Source organism: Mobula hypostoma, chromosome 9, assembly GCF_963921235.1.
Source record: "Mobula hypostoma chromosome 9, sMobHyp1.1, whole genome shotgun sequence".
Taxonomy (NCBI): Eukaryota; Metazoa; Chordata; class Chondrichthyes; order Myliobatiformes; family Myliobatidae; genus Mobula; species Mobula hypostoma.
In genome coordinates this window covers 15,909,144-15,929,346 of record NC_086105.1, presented here as the reverse complement: position 1 = coordinate 15,929,346, position 20,203 = coordinate 15,909,144, and the positions used below count along the sequence as shown (strand labels likewise).

The 20,203-nt window shown below is 41.8% G+C and overlaps 1 protein-coding gene across 5 annotated transcripts in view; it reads left to right on the top strand.

Moving 5' to 3' along the window:
* Nucleotides 1–20,203, top strand: part of grip1 (glutamate receptor interacting protein 1) — a 344,918-nt gene that overhangs the window by 229,347 nt on the left and 95,368 nt on the right. For all 5 annotated transcript variants that reach the window (XM_063057778.1, XM_063057779.1, XM_063057783.1 and 2 more), the window contains exons 5-9: nucleotides 10,426–10,509; nucleotides 12,671–12,746; nucleotides 15,753–15,898; nucleotides 16,491–16,638; nucleotides 19,023–19,192. In XM_063057778.1, coding sequence (XP_062913848.1) covers nucleotides 10,426–10,509; nucleotides 12,671–12,746; nucleotides 15,753–15,898; nucleotides 16,491–16,638; nucleotides 19,023–19,192 — 624 coding nt within the window. The remainder of the gene's footprint in view (nucleotides 1–10,425; nucleotides 10,510–12,670; nucleotides 12,747–15,752; nucleotides 15,899–16,490; nucleotides 16,639–19,022; nucleotides 19,193–20,203) is intronic.

Genomic DNA, 20,203 nt, shown 5'->3' with positions numbered 1-20,203 from the left:
CTTCAGCATTTTCTGTGTGTTGCTCTGGATTTCTGGAATTTGCAGGTCTCTTGTGTTTAGTAGTTTCTTCATTGGAAATAGTCTAGTCTGTGTCAGAGAGTCCTGGCTTCAAAACCTACTGTGAGACTTGACCAGTGCACAACGTTCAATCAACATCAGACAGAAGATGAATATTTACTCTGTATCATATTGCCATTTGTGGAAATTTGCTGTGTATAAATTGGCTACCAAATTTCTTACATTACCTACTCTTCAAAAGTATGTAATGAGATGTACATCACTTTGCGATGAACTGAGTGGAAAGTGTAAATAAAAATTGCAATGTAAATACAAACCTTTATTTTCTTTGCTTTTGTAAATTTTGCACAGAATTGACATGTACTCTCTTGTATTACTCAAGGAAACATGCTAGATCATTTCTGCATGGTAACAACAAAGTTTACAACAATGTACAGTACTGTGCAGAAGTCATAGGCACATATGGTGCAGCTAGGGTGCCTGGGACCTGTGCACAGTACTGTATCTGTCAACATGGAATGAAGGTTGAGTTTGTAAATCTGGCGGGAGCAAGGGATGTTGGGAATGGCGAAGATGGAGTGCCATGGCAGAGGTGTGGGACAAGTGGCAGATGAGTGCCACGGGTGGGGGTATGGTTGGCACAGGTGCAGACACACCCAGTCCTGAGATACTAGGCAAGGTCATTTGATTCCAAACAATTGGTTTATTGATCATTACAGAATGTCTCTCTGGTGCTTCCCAATCCTTCCCCTCTCCCTTCCCCTTTTCCCAACCATGATTCCCCTCTCCCTGCCCCCTTCCCACTCTCAGTCCACAATAGAGACTCATATAAGAATCATGATTATCATCACTCACATAAAATTTGTTTTGTTTTCTGCAGCTGTACAGTGCACTACATAAAATTGCTACAGTACTGTGCAAGCGTCTTAGGCACCCTGGCCATATATATGTGTCTAAGACTTCTGCTTAGTACTGCATTTTTGATCTTCAAGTGTGTTTTGAATAGAATCAGTTCACCAGGACTCCTGGCACCTTTTGTGGCTGAGCCATTGAACTAAATATTTCCCTTCAGCTCTCTTAATACTGTGTTGATATGCCAGCATAAGGCATAGTCAGAGGAGCAAAACTGTTATCTGCGCTTTCAAGAGTCTTGCGGACAGGAAAAAGTGCCGCGGTGCGCTGCATTAAGATTGATCAAGAAGGCAGCCTACTGACGTGGTATGCTGTGCACTAAGCTGCCCCGTGCAGACGGGCAATCACAATCCCAAACTTCCAGCAGGAGCCAGACTGAGGGATTTCCAGTCAGCAAATCAGAGCTGCAATAACGTTGCTCTGTTCTGTGACCCATACTGCTCATGATGTTGGCTTCCACGCTCAGGCACCACTGAATCAGCAGAGACAAGTGCATTCAGGACTGAACTGCTTCACCAATCAGCCTGGAAAAAACAGTCACAGAACTGGTAGTGCTATTACTGTTCCACCTGGTGTTGTCTTAAAATTGGCACTAATTCAACCTACTGAACTTCTGTCTGTTTCTTTATCTTCAGCTACAAGCAATCATTTCCAACTGAAGGCATTATTAAATAAGATGGAAGGAAATTCTTCTGCACACATGTAGCACTATATTTTTATAGTGGTAATACTTAAGGTTCAAACAAATTGGAAATTGTTTTCTACAGCTAAAATTACTTTTCAGTAACAATGTTTTGTTTAACAACCAGTTAGTTTCATGCTGTAGAAGCAGAATTGAATTGACTTTATTTCTTACATCCTTCACGTACATGAGTAAAAATCTTTACATTACATCTCCATCTAAATATGCAATGTGCAATCATAGTAATTTATAATAAATGGAACAGTCAGTGTAACATAGAAATACACTCAAATCAACGTGAATTAATCAGTCTGATGGCCTGGTGGAAGAAGCTGTCCCGGAGCCTGTTGGTCCTGGCTTTTATGCTGCGGTACCGTTTCCTGGATGGGAGCAGCTGGAATAGATTGTGGTTGGGGTGCCTCGGGTCCCCAGTGATCCTTTGGGTCCTTTTCTCACAGCTGTCTTTGTAAATGCCCTGAATCATGGGAAGCTCACAACTACAGGTGCGCTGGGCTGTCAGCACTACTCTCTGCAGAATTCTGCGATTAAGGGAGGTACAGTTCCCATACTAGCCAGTCAGGATGCTCTCAATTGTGCCCCTGTAGAAAGTTCTTAGGATTTGGGGGCCCATACTAAACTTCCTCAGCCGTCTGAGGTGAAAGAGGCGCTGTTGTGCCTTTTTCACCACACAGCTGGTGTGTACAGACCACGTGAGGTCCTCGGTGGTGTGGATGCCGAGGAATTTAAAGCTGTTTACGCTCCCAACCCCAGATCCATTGATGTCTATAGGGGTTAGCCCGTTTCCATTCCTCCCGTGATCCACAACCAGCTCCTTTGTCTTTGCGATATTGAGGGAGAGGTTGTTTTCTTGACACCACTGCGTCAGAGAGATGACTTCTTCCAGCAAAAGATCATTTCAAATCGAGCTAATTAAACCCCCCTATAGGATTACACCTTCTTTTTGCATTAGTCTTAAAGGAGCTGTGGTGATTTTCAAATTTTCTGTGTCCTGCTGCCATGTGCAAATGATTGGTAGTGACATGTCTAAGACGTATGTTAAAATACACCAAGGTATTCGATGAAAGTTTGAAGTGTTGAAAGAGAAATGTTTGTAACAGTTAAGTGTTATTATAACTTTTAGGTCTAATATATACAGTTAGTGGCCACTCATTAGGTACCTCCTATACCTAATAAAGTGGCCACTAAGTATATGGTCATGGTCATCTGCTGCTGCAGCCTATCCACTTCAAGGTTCGACATCTTGTGCATTCAGAGATGCTCTCCTGCACACCACTGTTGTAATGTGTGGTTATTTGAGTTACTGTCACCTTCCTGGCTATACTCCTGTGATCTCTTAGTAACCAAGGCATTTTCGCCATTCACTGTAAACTCTAGAGACTTTTGTGCGTGAAAATCCCAAGAGAGCAGCAGTTTCTGAGATAATTTACTCCATCTGGCACCAACAACCATTCCGCGGTCAAAGCCACTTAGATCACATTTCTTCCCCTTTCTGATGTTTGGTCTGAACAACTGAACCTCTTGGGCATTGTCTGCATGTTTTTATGCACTGAGTTGCTACCACATTTGGCTGAGTAGATAACTGCATTAATGAGCAGGTAAACGGGGGTACCTAATAAAGTGGTCACTCAGAGAATATTTTGTTGTATTCTCAGAAAACCATTACATGCTAATCGCTGCATTGATCTTAAAGGATACGAAGTGCACTCTACTTGAATGAAATTATCTCACAACAACAGGCAGAAGGTTTCAGTGTTCTATGCTCACTTCTTGCAATTCTAAGTACATCTGTTGTAGTTGAAATGCAATTTTTCTTTCAAAGGTAACTTACATTTATATGATGATAGTGCAGAAAAAGAAACTTCCATAATACTTTACAGAGAGTTAATCAGAGAAAAGTAAATCATGGAAAAGGATAGAATCAGAGAGAACAGGAACATTTTTAATTGGGGAAGGGCAAATTATGAGACTTTAAGGCTAGAACTTGCGGGTGTGAATTGGGATGATGTTTTTGCAGGGAAATGTACTATGGACATGTGGTCGGTGTTTAGAGATCTCTCGCAGGATGTTAGAGATAAATTTGTCCCGGTGAGGAAGATAAAGAATGGTAGGGTGAAGGAACCATGGGTGACAAGTGAGGTGGAAAATTTAGTCAGGTGGAAGAAGGCAGCATACATGAGGTTTAGGAAGCAAGGATCAGATGGCTCTATTGAGGAATATAGGGTAGCAAGAAAGGAGCTTAAGAAGGGGCTGAGAAGAGCAAGAAGGGGCATGAGAAGGCCTTGGCAAGTAGGGTAAAGGAAAACCCCAAGGCATTCTTCATTTATGTGAAGAACAAAAGGATGACAGGAGTGAATATAGAACTGATTAGAGGTAAAGGTGGGAAGATGTGCCTGGAGGCTGTGGAAGTGAGCGAGGTCCTCAATGAATACTTCTCTTCGGTATTCACCAATGAGAGGGAACTTGATGATGGTGAGGACAATATGAGTGAGGTTGATGTTCTGGAGCATGTTGATATTAAGGGAGAGGAGGTGTTGGAGTTATTAAAATACATTATGACGGATAAGTCCCCGGGGCCTGACGGAATATTCCCCAGGCTGCTCCACGAGGCGAGGGAAGAGATTGCTGAGCCTCTAGTGAGGATCTTTATGTCCTCATTGTCTATGTGAATGGTACCTGAGGATTGGAGGGAGGCGAATGTTGTCCCCTTGTTCAAAAAAGGTAGTAGGGATAGTCCGGGTAATTATAGACCAGTGAGCCTTACGTCTGTGGTGGGGAAGCTGTTGGAAAAGATTCTTAGAGATAGGATCTATGGGCATTTAGAGAATCATGGTCTGATCAGGGACAGTCAGCATGGCTTTGTGAAGGGAAGATCGTGTCTAACAAGCCTGATAGAGTTCTTTGAGGAGGTGACCAGGCATATAGATGAGGGTAGTGCAGTGGATGTGATCTATATGGATTTTAGTAAGGCATTTGACAAGGTTCCACATAGTAGGCTTATTCAGAAAGTCAGAAGGCATGGGATCCAGGGAAGTTTGGCCAGGTGGATTCAGAATTGGCTTGCCTGCAGAAGGCAGAGGGTCGTGGTGGAGGGAGTACATTCGGATTGGAGTGTTGTGACTAGTGGTGTCCCACAAGGATCGGTTCTGGGACCTCGACTTTTCGTGAATTTTATTAACGAGCTGGATGTGGGGGCAGAAGGGTGGGTTGGCAAGTTTGCAGACAACACAAAGGTTGGTGGTGTTGTGGATAGTCTAAAGGATTGTCGAAGATTGCAGAGAGACATTGATAGGATGCAAGAGTGGGCTGAGAAGTGGCGGATGGAGTTCAACCCAGAGAAGTGTGAGGTGGTACACTTTGGAAGGACAAACTCCAAGGCAGAGTACAAAGTAAATGGCAGGATACTTGGTAGTGTGGAAGAGCAGAGGGATCTCGGGGTACATGTCCACAGATCCCTGAAAGTTGCCTCACAGGTAGATAGGGTAGTTAAGAAAGCTTATGGGGTGTTAGCTTTCATAAGTCGAGGGATAGAATTTAAGAGTCGTGAGTTAATGATGCAGCTCTATAAAACTCTGGTCAGGCCACACTTGAAGTACTGTGTCCAGCTCGGGTCACCTCACTATAGGAAGGATGTAGAAGCATTGGAAAGAGTACAGAGGAGATTTACCAGGATGCTGCCTGGTTTAGAGAGTATTCATTATGATCAGAGATTAAGGGAGCTAGGGCTTTACTCTTTGGAGAGAAACATAGAAACATAGAAAATAGGTGCAGGAGTAGGCCATTTGGCCCTTCGAGCCTGCACCGCCATTTATTATGATCATGGCTGATCATCCAACTCAGAACCCCACCCCAGCCTTCCCTCCATACCCCCTGACCCCTGTAGCCACAAGGGCCATATCTAACTCCCTCTTAAACATAGCCAATGAACTGGCCTCAACAGTTTGCTGTGGCAGAGAATTCCACAGATTCACCACTCTCTGTGTGAAGAAGTTTTTCCTAATCTCGGTCCTAAAAGGCTTCCCCTCTATCCTCAAACTGTGACCCCTCGTTCTGGAAAAGAGAAGGAGGATGAGAGAAGACATGATAGAGGTGTACAAGATATTAAGAGGAATAGATAGAGTGGATAGCCAGAGCCTCTTCCCCAGGGCACCACTGCTCAATACAAGGGGACATGGCTTTCAGGTAAGGGGTGGGAAGTTCAAGGGGGATATTAGAGGAAGGTTTTTTTACTCAGAGAGTAGTTGGTGTGTGGAATGCACTGCCTGAGTTAGATACACTGGTGAAATTTAAGAGACTACTAGACAGGTATATGGAGGAATTTAAGGTGGGGTGTTATATGGGAGGCAGGGTTTGAGGTTCGGCACAACAATGTGGGCCGAAGGGCCTGTACTGTGCTGTACTATTCTATGTTCTATGTTCTAAATGTTGAGGCTCAGGCGTTTTTAGAAGAGCTGAGAGAGATGACAATTCTTGGTTAAAATGACTGGTGTTGAGGATACATCGGGAAGTGGAGATGTAAAGAGGACTAGATCACGGTGGAACCCAGATAACTCGAGGCATGACTGTCAATGAAGGAATGAAGAGAGCATGGTTTGGGGTGTGCCTACAAAGACCTGAATGGATAAGTTCAGAAATAGGGCAGATTGTAGAGCTCAGCTTTACAGATGTGACTTTGAATGAAGTCAGCGATGAAGTTGGTCATTCAAAATGCAGAAGAAGATAATGAAATTCAGGGCCTGCATCAATCATACGTAACAGCTGAATGGTAAAGAAAATCTAGGTTAAAATAAGATCCAGGTATAGTACCTGAGACGCATGGCAATTCGATTGCAGTAGAAGATAAAAGGAGCAATCGGTTTGAAGATGATGAGGACTTTGCAGACATTTTGGAGTAAGCAAAGCCCCTAGGCCTGAGTCGACGTGGTAGTAGTAGTACAAGGTTGAAATAGATAGAAGCAAATGATCTTAAGATGTGGAAGAGGGATGGAAATAGGAAAGTTGGTTCAAGGTCACAGAGGTCACCAGGCTGCACTATTTGGTGAAACCTGAGAGCATCTTGGGAGAGGATGACAGAACTAATTGTGAACAGAGGTGAGTTTGGTGGGTTCAGCTTGCCTGTGGTTTACCAGGAGGAAAACCTACACCATCACTTGTCTTCTGTTGCCAAGCCAAATTTCGTTCTAATTACCCAGGATCTCTCAGGAGCTAGTTTCCTATGCAGGAACTTATAAAAGGCTTCAGTAAAGTTCAAGTAAATCATATCCACAGCTCTGCCCACATCAAAATACTTTGTTAACTGATGCACTATCAATTACTCCAAAAGACTGGAAGTAGAGTTAATACTGAAAGGCTTTAATTAGCAGTAAATGGTCCATGTCCCTGCTAAGTATCTGCCCCGGACTGAGGGAGGAGCAGGGCACAATCGCCTTTATTCAGGGATCTGTGGGAGGAGCCACAGGAGCAGTCAGCAGAGGAGCGTGTCCAGATAGGCAGACAGACAGACACACACACACACACACACACACACACACACACACACACATATATATATATATATATATTTATGGTTTACCACATTAACTTTCTAAAGAATTTAATCACTTTGATCACACAGGATCTGCCCTTGACAAAGCCGTGTTGGTTGCCTCCGATTAGTCCCTGCCTTTCTAAGTCATCACTAATTCTCTCCTAAAATTTTTTCCAGTATCTTAGCAACCACTGATGTTAGGCTCACAAGTATGTAGTTACTACACTTTTTCCCTTCTCCTTTGTTGAAAAGGGAACTATTAGTCTATTTTTTAGATTATTATTTAGCTATACAACTTGGGAAAGTAGTCTGTTTTTAATTTTTTTATCATTGTCTATTTTAAATGTTTTATTATTAGTACAACATGGTATATACTTCTAGTCCAATGAGCCTGTGCCACACAACTACGCCATGTTACTAGTTAACCTACTCACCTGTACATCTCCCACATGTCATGGAGAGAAGGTATAAATTCCTTACAGACAGTGGTGGAAATTGAACCCAGGTGGCTGGTTTTGTAATAGTGTTAAGCTAACCGCTATGGTATTGTGCCACACCAGTCATCGAGGACCTCACCTCACTTGTGCTCAGTGGAAGTTTAAAAATCTCAACCAGAGCCCCGGCAGTCTCCTGCCTGCCTTCCATAGCACCCTGAGATAAATCTTAAGTGGTCCTAGGTCTAACGGATTTATCCTTCTTTAAGCCTGTTAACGCATTGATTACCTCCCTTGATTAATGGAGATCTGCAGTAGACTTTCACCATCCCCTTCACTGAATCCTCCAAACCACAAAGTCCATTTCCTTGGTGAATATTGCCGAGAAATTTTCACTTAGGACTCCACCTCCACCTCTGGCTCCATGTGGATTGCCTTGTTGTCCCATGTGGGCCTTACATTTTCCCTGGTTATTTTTTTTGCTCCTTAATATACCCACAAAGACCTTCCAATTTACTTTAATTGCCTCTGCCAATGATAGCTTGTAACGTCTCTCACCCTTTCTAACTTCCATTTTAAGTGCTTCGCTACAAGGGCATTCCCCATTATTGCTTTCCTATGTCTGTCATATGCTTCCATTTATCTCATTATCTAACCCTCAATATCCTTTCACACTTAGGGACAGTGTCTTGTTGCCAATGTCTTTTACCCTTACAGGAACTTGTTGGCCTTGAACTCCTGCAGTTTTTCCTTTGAATACATCCCACTATACAGATGTAGACTTGGTTGCAAATAGATGACTCCAATGTACATATCTTTGCCAAGTCCTCTCATATGTTATTGTAATTGGCCTATCCCAAATTTATTATGAGTTTTTTCCCATCTTTTTCCATAACCACTTTAAAATGTAGTGCATTATGTTCATGATCTCCAAAATGATTCCCTACTGACAATTCCTTCACTTGGCCAGCTACGCTCCTCAAGATAAGATCCAATAAAGTTCCTTCCTTTTGTAGATCTATCTCCATACTCCATAAAAAACTTCCACTGGTTATACCTCAAAAATCTCATCCTCCTCTGAGCAGTGTTGCCGAGGCCAATATTTGGAAAATTGAAATTCCCAGCACAATGACCCTATTTTTGTTGAATCTTTCCGATATGTGTTTACATAAAGTATCTCCTGTTGACTATCGTCAGGTCTGTCATATATGACTGGAAAGGTGACTGAACCCAGTTAAAAAAAGGATCTAGTGCTCTTCTGGCTTATATGACAAATAAACTCTTCTCAGACTTCAAACCGGGTACAGGTATTGATTATAACGGATGTTTCGTTGATAACCTCTGCTGTCTTTCATCCCAGAAGAAGATGGCAGAGCTGGTCTTCAGAACGTCGGTTATAATCGATACCTGTACCCAGCTTGAAGCCTGAGAAGAGTTTATTTGAACCCATTTAGTTGCTAATCTCTACCCATATGGCCTTATTTGAAAAGCCTTTCTAAGTTATTCGCACTCCATACTGAACCAATTCAACCTTTGACTAACAGCGCAGAACCTCCTCTTATTTTACTCTCCCCCTAGTTCATGTGAAAATTCTACATCTTGAGATATTGAGTTACCAATCCTGCCATTTCTTCCACTGTGTCTCAGTGATGGCCACAAAACTTGTGGAGTCTCATGTTAATTTAAGTTTTGAGTTTAGCTGCTTTGCTATTTGTTCTCCTTTCATTAAAATGAATACAAATTAGCTTTGAATTCCATTCATCTCCCTTGTTTTGCATACTGGTCTGATTAACTGTTTCTCCAATAGATATTATATCTGTCCATCAGAATAACTACTCAGAGCTTCCTTTCATGCCAACTCAATCTAAACATTCCTCAGCATACCAGCAAACTGGCCAACAAGGATTTTGGTCCTACTCTGGTTAAGTCGGAGGCTATCCTTCTCATACAGGACCTATCTTCCCCAGAAATGGTCCCATTGATCCAGAAGCCTGCAGTCTATCTCCCTGAACTATCCCATCAACCACACATTCACCTGACCTTTTCTTCTGTTCCTCTGCTCACCAGCTCATGGCACCAGAAGTAATCCAGATATTCCGGTTGTTGAGGTCCAGCCCTTTAACTGGCTACCTAGCTAATGAGACTTAATTAGCAGGACTTCCTCTCTTCTCAAACCAATGTCATTGTTACCTGCATGTATCATGATCTCTGGCTGTTAACCCCTTTCGAATATTCTGCAGCCACCGCAAGACGTCCTTGACGCCAGTATAGCCTACCTCAGAAGGCTGTGGGTGTCCAACCGTTAAGTGTGTTGAGGCTTAGGGAACAACAGCTCAGGGATCTGATAGGAACATGAACCTGTGATGAAGAATCTGAATGGCAGAGCAGCCCGAGAGCAGTATGTCGCACTCTTGCCCCTTAAGTACTGTGTTAAATGCTTATATCCCACCAGGACTCTTTACGTAGATGTGGATAGTATAGAATGCCAAAAGCAGCAGAAAATGCTTTGGGAGTTCCACTTGTTTTCAGCATAAAGGAAAAGACGGGGAGAACCATAAACAATTTTAAATGACTTTAAGTCCTAGGAGTTGTTGAAATCAATTCCAAAGCAATGAATCACTTTTGAACTACTGTACCACTGTGATGTTTGTAATAATGCTGAGCCAAATGCGCTCACACCAAAGACCTTGATACACCCAGTGGAATCGAAGAATGCAAAGAAATGAGCCACAGATCAATGTTCTTTTAAATAATTAGCTTTGGTTTTGGCCAGCCTGTATTACCAAATCCATTCCCCAATGGTTCTGACTGATACTCTCATTTATTCCAATCAGCTGTGCAGGGCTCCGGTATTATCCTGAAAACTGTCGAAGTGACTTTGCACAAAGAAGGCAACACGTTCGGATTTGTGATCAGAGGTGAGGATATCCATTTACTGGTGCATTGTAACTTGCATTATTTTATATCTGGTTTGTTTTTGGAGTGAGGTTTTCACAATCTGTTTCTTTTCTCTGTTCCTTTTACACAAATTGTTAAATCTATATGTATTGCTGCCCCTTACACCACTGGTATTTAGGGCAGCAGTGAAGGTCCCACATCTCTGGTGGTGTTCAGGGCTTCCTTCATCATGTCAGTAGCTTCCTCTCGGTTTTCACTCCTGTCAGTCATGCAAGTCCCAGATGGAGAGTCAGGAATACCGTCACACTCGGATGTTGAAGGATTCTTCATTCCTGTTTCCGTAACAATTTTGCTTGACCAGTCAGGGTTGTTAGCCCTGAGCTGAACCCCTAAACCTGTAAGACCAGTGGACCAATCTTAGTCTGGCCTCTAACCCTTCGATCTGCTTGATATGGCTGACCCTACCAAGAGCCAAAGCATAAAACCCTGTCCCCAGCCAGCATAGCTCTCTGCGTCACTGAAGCATGTAAGCCTCCAAACTCAATGACAAGATTGTGGTCCTCTTGGAGGAAAACTATATTTCCTTTATGCAAAATTCTCAGAATAATTTATGGTGAAAATAAAGTTTTAAACAGACTCTTGGATATAATAATGCTAGTGCTCAATATTCTCTTTGGTTATTAATTCCATTTCTGGTATGCATTGATTTCTCCTCTTGCACATCCCTTGATCTAGACTGGTGGAAGTCTGTTGCATCAAATATGCTCTGATTTATTGCTATGAAAATGGGTCGTAGGCTTCAAGGAATAAATAACTTCTTCCATCTTGTCAAAATAGCTGGTACTCCAGATATCCAAGTGTGAGTTCTGATGGTGTTTTTTATCTCCCCCAGTGCAGATCGAGGCTGTTGTCATGACAACTGGTTTTAATAAAGTCGGGATTTTGAGTTGCGCTGTAAATTGATTTTATAAAAATAATAGAGTATTTTGAGATAGGGGGGCAATTTGGCTTATTTCTGGAAAACGACATTCATGTTGGGTGTTGGTATGATTGGTACTGGCAGACCAATTTTGCTCTTCTCGAAACTCTTCCACAAGATGGGACCTTACACATCAAAGCAGACTGTTTTTAGTGCATATTAACCGAAATGCAAGTGAAAAAATTCTATTCCTATCAAAGAAGTTAATTCTCAAGACAATAGCAATATCTTTCTAATCTTGTGGGTCATGTGGCAAGGCGCATATTGCATTGAGGATTGAGTGGATTTCAAAAATAGTTCTGTGACTGTAGTTATGCCTACAATGCTCATCTCCCAAATCTGCCAATAAATAACTGGGTCAAAGAGCTGAGTCTGTTATTTCCTCCTCCTAATGCTGAGAAGTTCAAAATGTTATCTTTGGAGAGGAGGAAAGGGAAGAGACAACATAAACCAGAAGAGAAACAATCTTAAAAATTCAGGCCATAGGACCCTGCTTGATGAAGGGTCTCCAACTTTGCTTCTCCCTCCACAGTTGCTGCCTGACCTGCCAAGTGTTACCAGCATTTACAACTTGTGTTTCAAAATTCCAGCATTAGTTATGAATTAATGGTGTTAATTCAGTAGATTTGGATCAGTAATGTGTCCCCTTCTGTCAAACCGGTCCAAGTCTACTGTAAATGCTGCGCCTGCTATTTTAATTGTGATATACAGGCCTCTACAGAGATTAAGTGACTTATCAGCTTCTTCTCTTCTGAATTATTTAGCGTGTGAGGAAATCCTTACAAGATTATATTTTTCTTTCCTCTCAGGTTTCTCTTCTGCATGTATTGATTGCTCTCTGATATACAGTTACTCAGATAACCATCATAATTTAGTGTCCCGCTCAAGTGGGCTCCTACATCTGTGAGCTTGATGGTGTGTGCAGGCAGGATACTGAATCTTAGGAAGCCATTACAGGCTATATCCTAACCCTAGTTTTCCTGTCATGCAAGTGTGCACTGGCTGCCAGAAATCTTAGTTAGCAGCCTGCTGTTCATCTTCCTCAGTTTGTGGGGGCACTTGTTAATACCTTGCCATAGACATGCTTAAGGTAGTGAAGGTGGTCCAGTTAGCCTTTGGACTCTGCAGGCAGTACAGTTTATCAGTTGGATCAGTTTGGAGAGCTCAAGAATGGATATTGTTTGATATCTTTCTTTTCTCAGGAGGATCTCATGAAGACAGGAATAGATCTCGCCCAATTGTAATAACGTGTGTTAGAGCCGGGGGACCAGCAGACAGGTAGGGTAATAACTGATCTCACTTATTGTGATTGGGTATTGCCCATCAAGCACCGACGGGTCTTATGGGCCTCTAATCAGGTCACATGCTTTTTTCTTTCCTGTCCCTGCTGCCGTAGTTCCCTTTGTTTGACATATAGTGCGGAGTCCACCCTTCGAGCTGCACCACCCAGCCCCCCCCCCCGATTTAATCCAAACCTAATCACAGGACAATTTACAATGACCAATTACCTCCCAGCTGCTGTGTCTTTGGAATGTGGGAGCAAACCGGACTACCTGAAGGAAATCCACGCGGTCACGGGGAGAATGTACTAACTCCTTATAGACAGGAGCGGGACTTGCCCCTGGGTCACCGGTACTGTAACGTGTTGTGCTAACCACTAACTGATTGTGCTCCACCTCATTTTCGCTGAGGGTTTCACCCTGATGCTGTCGCTGGGCACCATAATGTTCCCTTTCCCAAGTATCTGCCACATCTTTAACGAGGGCACAGTGTATGCAACACAAGGACGGCAATCACACCACTCAATAGGAAGCTTGGCCCCAATGGCGTTGGCTGTACTCTGTGATGACTTTACATGAGACAATTAAATGTCTTTGTTTACTTCAACCCAAGTTTGCAATCAGGTATTTCCTTTGACCTCTGAACATAGCAATTTCTTCTGCGTTTTCCATGTACTGATGGCTTAAAAGGCTATTGAGCTGCAACAGACTTAGAAGCTCTATCTGACTCCACTCCACACTTCTAATATATAGTTGAAGAATGGTAGAAAGTGCAGAACTTGAAGATGATCGTTTAGCAGCAATTTAACTATACAAGTAGTATCAGTCTCAATGAGAAAGGCATCTCCAATGCAAGTGGAAATTGTGTTCAGAATTTGTGCTGTGAAAATTTTTTGTGCTTCCTCTTTGCCTGTCGAAATCCTCCTCTAATCGAAAGAGAAAATGCTAGTAATGCTCAGCAGGCAAGGTAGCACCAATGGGAAGCGAAGCAGTTGATTTCTTGCTATGGAACTTTCCAGAAATGATGGCCTGATCTGCCGAGTGTTTCCAGTACTTTCTCTTTTTCTTTCAGATTTCCTGCATCTGCAGGTTTTAGATTTCTAAATCTAACAACACCCCTATATCAGTTTGTTGTTTTTTGGTGTACCTGTGGGAACTCTCCTCAAACAAGAAACTGCTCAGATTGTTGTTAAGTTAGCAAACATGATTTTACTAATTGATTTTAGATCTTTGGTTATAAATTTGAAACGCAGATTTAATTAGTGCTGATTTGCAGGTGCCACTTGGTGTTAGCAACTTTGTCTTTTGTCTAGTGTCAGTTTTCACCTTTTTCTGACAATCTGCCACTGACATTTCAGTTCTCAGGATTGTTTGAAGATTTACGTTTGCCAAGGTGATGTGTTTAAAATGTTAGTCTAGTGTTGTTGAAGTTGAACAAATAAGCAATAATATCTATTTAAGTCGAACTGATCTTTTGAGATTAATTGAAACCCTTTTATTAATGCCTCAGTCAATAACATAAAATGTAATTGAAAAATTCAACTGTGGTTATGAAATTATCCTTTGACCTTGTTCCACCCACACGTCCTTCAAAGGAAATTGCATTTCCTCTGTCTATGCATTTTTGGAATATTATGAAGAGACCTACTCTGTTTTATTGTTAATTGTGATACAAAGGCTTCTGAATGGATGCAGAAATGTTTTACTTGAACAGTTTTGAGAGATTTTAATAATTGGATTGCTCGGAGGACGGAGGTTGTTAGCATTGGAGCACAGATTGTTGAGTGGATATTTGAAAGGGAGATGAGACCAATAGCGGTTTAGAGAGGGGAACTAGAAGAAGCCACCATTGTACCTCACCCCTCACAACCACCATCTCCCAAGTGTCTTGCTCAGAAGATAGTGGGACTAGAATTAGGGGACATAGCCTCAAGGTTCGTGGGAGTAGATTTAGGACAGAGATGAGGAGGAACGGCTTTTCCCAGAGAATAGTGAATCTGTGGAATCTGCTGCCCAATGAAGCAGTGGAACCTACCTCAGCAGATATGTTTAAGACAAGGTTGGATAGATTTTTGCATAGTAGGGGAATTAAGGGTTATGGAGAAAAGGCAGGTAGGTGGAGATGAGTCCATGGCCAGATTACCCATGATCTCATTGAATGGCAGAGCAGGCTCAACGGGCCAGATGGCCTACTCCTGCTCCTATTTCTTATGTTCTTATGTTCAGTATGTAGGATCTAGAATTTATTTTGTATGGTGAAGGTGAAAACAAAGTTGATCAATACTTTTGAAAGGAGATTAGATGGACACTTGGGAGAATAATTAAAAGCTATAGGGAAAGTGTGTTCAAAGATTCAAGATTCCAAGTACATTTATGATCAAAGCATGTAGGCAGTACAGAACTCTGAGATTTATCTTCCCCACAGACAGCCACCAAACAAAGAAAACTATTGAACCTGTTCAAAGAAAAACATCAACCCACCCCACACCCCCCAACCATGCACCCCCAAAAAAATGCCAAATGGCAGAAAAAGAGCAAAAAAAACACAAAATCAAAAGGGTCCAGGCATATTCAGTTCAATCTAGCGCAGCGCCGTTCGTTATCTGCAGGCCTTCGTGATCAAAAATGCCCAAAATAACAATGAAAGAGGAGCAGCCAGAAACCAGTGTGGAAATGATGCTGTTGCTTAAGAAGATGGAATGAGCTCAGTGGCCTAAGTGACAGTTTCAATGCCAGAACGATTTTATGCTTCTCTTAATTATTAAATTTATATCATTGAATGTGATGACTTTCACGTTCAACGAATCATTATTTGAGATTATCACAGTTATTGATTAGTAATGAAGATGTAAAAGATCAGGTAAACTTCGTAAAATTACTCAGCTGTTCACTCAGCCTGTAACATTGAACTTAGCTGCCCAACCAATGCAATCCAGTTACTTCGATAGCTGTATCATTTAATGGGCATGTCTCTAATTAGTTCATTTTCGTTTCCGTCCTCCAGAGAAGGCACGATAAAGGTTGGCGACAGACTTTTGAGTGTCGATGGAATTCGGCTTTTTGGAACAACTCATGCAGAAGCCATGAGCATTCTCAAACAGTGTGGCCAGGAAGCAACGTTAATAATCGAATATGATGTGTCTGTAATGGGTACGTTAAGTTTCTGGACAAGTCCTTAATCTTCTCCTAGACCTAGATCCTTCTTAACTAATATTTTTAAAGAGTCATTGTGTGTCAGATGCAGCCAACTGTGTTCTGCTAGGAAGTTGGCAAGTGTAACAGTATCATCTGTGGGTTCATTGAGGTGAACTATTTCTGGTTCTCTTGTATTAACTTGCAGATAAATCAATCTGTTCATGTTAGCATTCTAACCAATGTCCTAGTCAAGAAGGTGTTGTTTCTAAAATAAAAGATAATCACCAAAATAAATGAAATTAATCTTTACTCAACTTACAATTTCAGAAGCCTAATGTAATAGTAGTTTTGATTGATTTGTTTCTTTTCTATACAAGGGCACTTTTCTACCTAATAATTTGTGAATACTATGTTCGTCCTATTAAAAAAATAATGTTGTGTAATAAAATTTAAGTTTTCATTCCCTGCAGTATCTGCTGTTGGCAAGGCTTATTTACTTCCTTTTACCAAATTCTTGATTGTTTCTGTTTACTCTCTTGTAAAAGATCTATTACAATAATCATTGCATGTGCAACTTACCAAAGGCTAATAACTTTTTTTTTCTTAGATTCTGTGGCAAATGCTTCTGGCCCGCTGATGGTGGAAGTGGCAAAAACCCCTGGTTCAAGCTTGGGCATTGCTTTAACTACCTCACTATACTGTAACAAGCAAGTGATCGTCATAGACAAAATAAAGGCTGCCAGCATCGCTGACAGGTATGCCCGTGAACTGAAGTGGCACTTCTCTGGATCACTTAGTTAGATGGTACCAAGTCACAATAGAATTTGCATTGTAATTTTTAAAAGATGAGCATTTTCAAGAATTAACCGAAGCCTTGTAAATAGTTCAAAGTTCAAAAAGTTCAAAGTAAAATTTATTGTCAGAGTACGTACATATCATCACATACAACCCTGAGGTTCTTTTTCCTGTGGGCATACTCAGCAAATCTATAGATCAGTAACTAAACAGGATTAATGAACAACAAGCTATGCAAATGCAGATATAAATAAATAACAGTATGAAATAGCAAGAGAAAAGAGTCCTTAAATGAATGTAGTTATCCTCTTTTGTTCAAGAGCCTGATGGTTGAGGGGCAGAAACTGTTCCAACTTGGTGGTGCGAGTCCTGAGACATGCATACCTTCTGTTGATGGCAGTCAGTGAGAAACGAGCAAGGCCTGCGTGGTGAAGATGCTGCTTTCCTACGGCAACGTTTTATGTAGATGTGCTCAATGTTCGGGAGGGTTTTACCCGTGAGGTACTGGGCCAAATCCACTACCTTTGTTGGATTTTCTACTCTAAGGCATTGGTGTTCCCATACCAGGCTGTAATGCAGTCAGTCAGAACACTTTCCACAGGGGGAAAAATTTAAAGGGAACATTGAGGGGGACTTCTTCACACAGAGAGTGGTGGGAGTGTGGAATGAGCTGCTAGATGAAGTGGTAAATGCGGGCTCACTTTTACATTTAAGAAAAACTTGGACAGGTACATGGATGAGAGATATATGGAGGGATATGGTCCAGGTGCAGGTCAGTGGGACTAGGCAGAAAAATAGTTCAGCACAGACAAGAAGGGCCAAAAGGCCTGTTTCTGTGCTGTAATGTTCTATGGTTCTAAGTTTACCAAAGTTTTTGATGACATGCCAAATCGCTGCAGACACCTAAGCAAGTAGAGGCGCTGGCATGCTTTTTTTGCAATAATAATATGGGTCCAGGACAAGTCTTCTGAGGTAGTGACACCCAGGAATTTAAAGTTACTGACCCCCTCCACCTCTGATCCTCCAATGAGTACTGGCTCTTGGACCTCTGGTTTCCCTCTCCTGAAGGCTACTATCAGTTCCTTGGTCTTATTAACGTTGAGTGAGAGGTTGTTGTTATTACACCACTCAGCCAAATTTTCCATCTCAATTTTCAAATTGAGTGACATGTTCAAAATGTTGAGAGAAGCTAGCAGATGTCAGCAGACAAATAAGTACTGATATCTGTTTAAGTGAAAATTAATCCTTGAGGCTAATTAAAAAGGTTTATTTAATTGATGCTTTCAAACAATAACATAAGGCGCGTCTCAGGCTGTTACTGTGGAATTGCGTTTTGATTCATCTCATCCTCATTTCCTCCAGATGAGATTGCATTTTCCATTTCTTTTCCGTATATAGATTTTTGGAAGATTATGAAGAAACCTGATTAATTTTATTTCCAATTAATGTGACGTAAAGGACCAAGAATAGGTTTGGGAAAGATTTACTGGAATGATAAACATCTGCTCCTTTTATGGAAGGGTCTCTGGTTCCTATATTGGTTTTGTTAACCTGCTCAGAACACTGAAGCCTAGAAGCAAGTCATCCTCAATGCCAAAGAAGGAGAATATGGTTTAGCCAATGGATCTTAATATTTATTGAAATACAGCTTAGAATAGGTCCTTCAAGCCACATCACCCAGCAATTCCCAGCTTAATCACAGAACATTTTACAATGACTAATTAACCCACCAACCGGCATGTCTCTGGACTGTGAGAGGAAACCAGAGCACTTGGAGGAAACCCACGCGGACATGGGGAGAACGTACAAACTCCTTACAGGCAGCGGCGGGATTTGAACCCAGGTCGCCTGTACTCTAAAGCATTGTGCTAACCACTACGCTACCGTGCCATCCTAATTTTTTTTTAATGCCTGAATTCAAGTGTGCTTTGTGGTCTACAGTAATACTCAAGGTGACTATGTCACCATGTTGCACATGTTCATTGGCAACACAATGAGCTCCCAGTTTTAATGATCACAATAGGGAAACAGCTGAGGCAATGGTCACTATTCTCCTCGCAAAAGAATCAAAATGGGGCAATGATAGTGGGGCAGAGAAAACAATTGGGGCCAGTGATCTGTTAAATTGTAATTTGGTAATGTTTTTCAACTTTGATCTCTTTATTTTCTGCTGTTTGTGCATCACAGATAAAAAGCAAAATCCTTGATGCAAAATTAAATTCATATTTTGAATATAGAATTTTGATTTACTAGTGTTGAATTTAAGGAGCATCCATTTTGCTTTTTCAGACGGTTGTGTCATTTTAAGCTCTGCCTATGATCTAAAATGTTTGTGTGCCTACAGATGTGGAGCTTTACATGTTGGAGATCACATCCTTTCGATCGATGGCACCAGCATGGAGTATTGCACGTTAGCTGAGGCAACGCAGCTCTTAGCCAGTACCTCCGAACATGTAAAACTAGAGCTACTTCCATATCACCAAACGCGATTTGCTTTGAAGGGACCAGAACACGGTGAGTATCCGGATGTTTGTCTGTGCAGAATCTATGCCCGATAGGAGTTCTAGGATCAGAATCAGGTTTAATATCACCAGCATACATACTGTATGCAGTGGAATTTGTTGCTTTGTGGCAGCAGTGTATTGCAATACATAGAAATAAAACTATAAATTACAAAAAGTATATATAAAAGTAAATTAAATAAGTTGTGCAAAAAAAAGAGGGAATAAATAAGAAGTACAGAGAAAGTGTTCATAGGTTCATCGTCCACTCAGAAATCTGATGGCAGAGGTGAAAAAGCTGTTCCTAAAACGTTGAGTGTGTGCCTTCCTGTACCTCCTGCTCGATGGTAGCAATGAGAACAAGACATGTCCTGGGCGATGTGGGTCCTCATTGATGGGTGCCACCCTTTTCAGGCATCACCTTTTAAAGGTGTCCTCGATGCCAGGGAGACTAGTGCCCATGATGGAGCTGGCTAAGGTTACAAATTTTCTGCAGCTTTTTCTCATCCTGTGCAGGGGCCCCTCCAACCCAGACGGTGATGCGACCAGTTAGAATGCTCTCCACAGTGCATCTTTAGAAATTTGCAAGTGTCTTTGATGATTTACCATTTCTCCTCAAGCGCCTAATCAAATATAGCCGCTGATATGCCTTCTTTGCAGCTGCATTAATATTCTGGGCCCAAGAAAGATCTTTGGAGATGTTGACAGCCGGGAACTTGAAACTGCTCACCCTTCCCACTACCGATCCTCAATGAAGACGGGTGTGTGTTCCCTCGACTTCCCCTTCCTGAAGTCCACAATCAATTCCTTGGTCTTACTAATGTTGAGTACAAGGTCGTTGCCTCGACACCACTCAATCAGCTGATCTTCTTCACTCCTGTACACCTCATGGTCATCATCTAAAATTCTGCCAACAGTAGCTGTGTCGTCAGCAAGTTTATAGAAGGTGTTTGAGCTGTGCGTCATGGGCATAGAGAAAGTACAGCAGTGGTCTAAGCACACATTCTCGAGGTGCAGCAGTGTT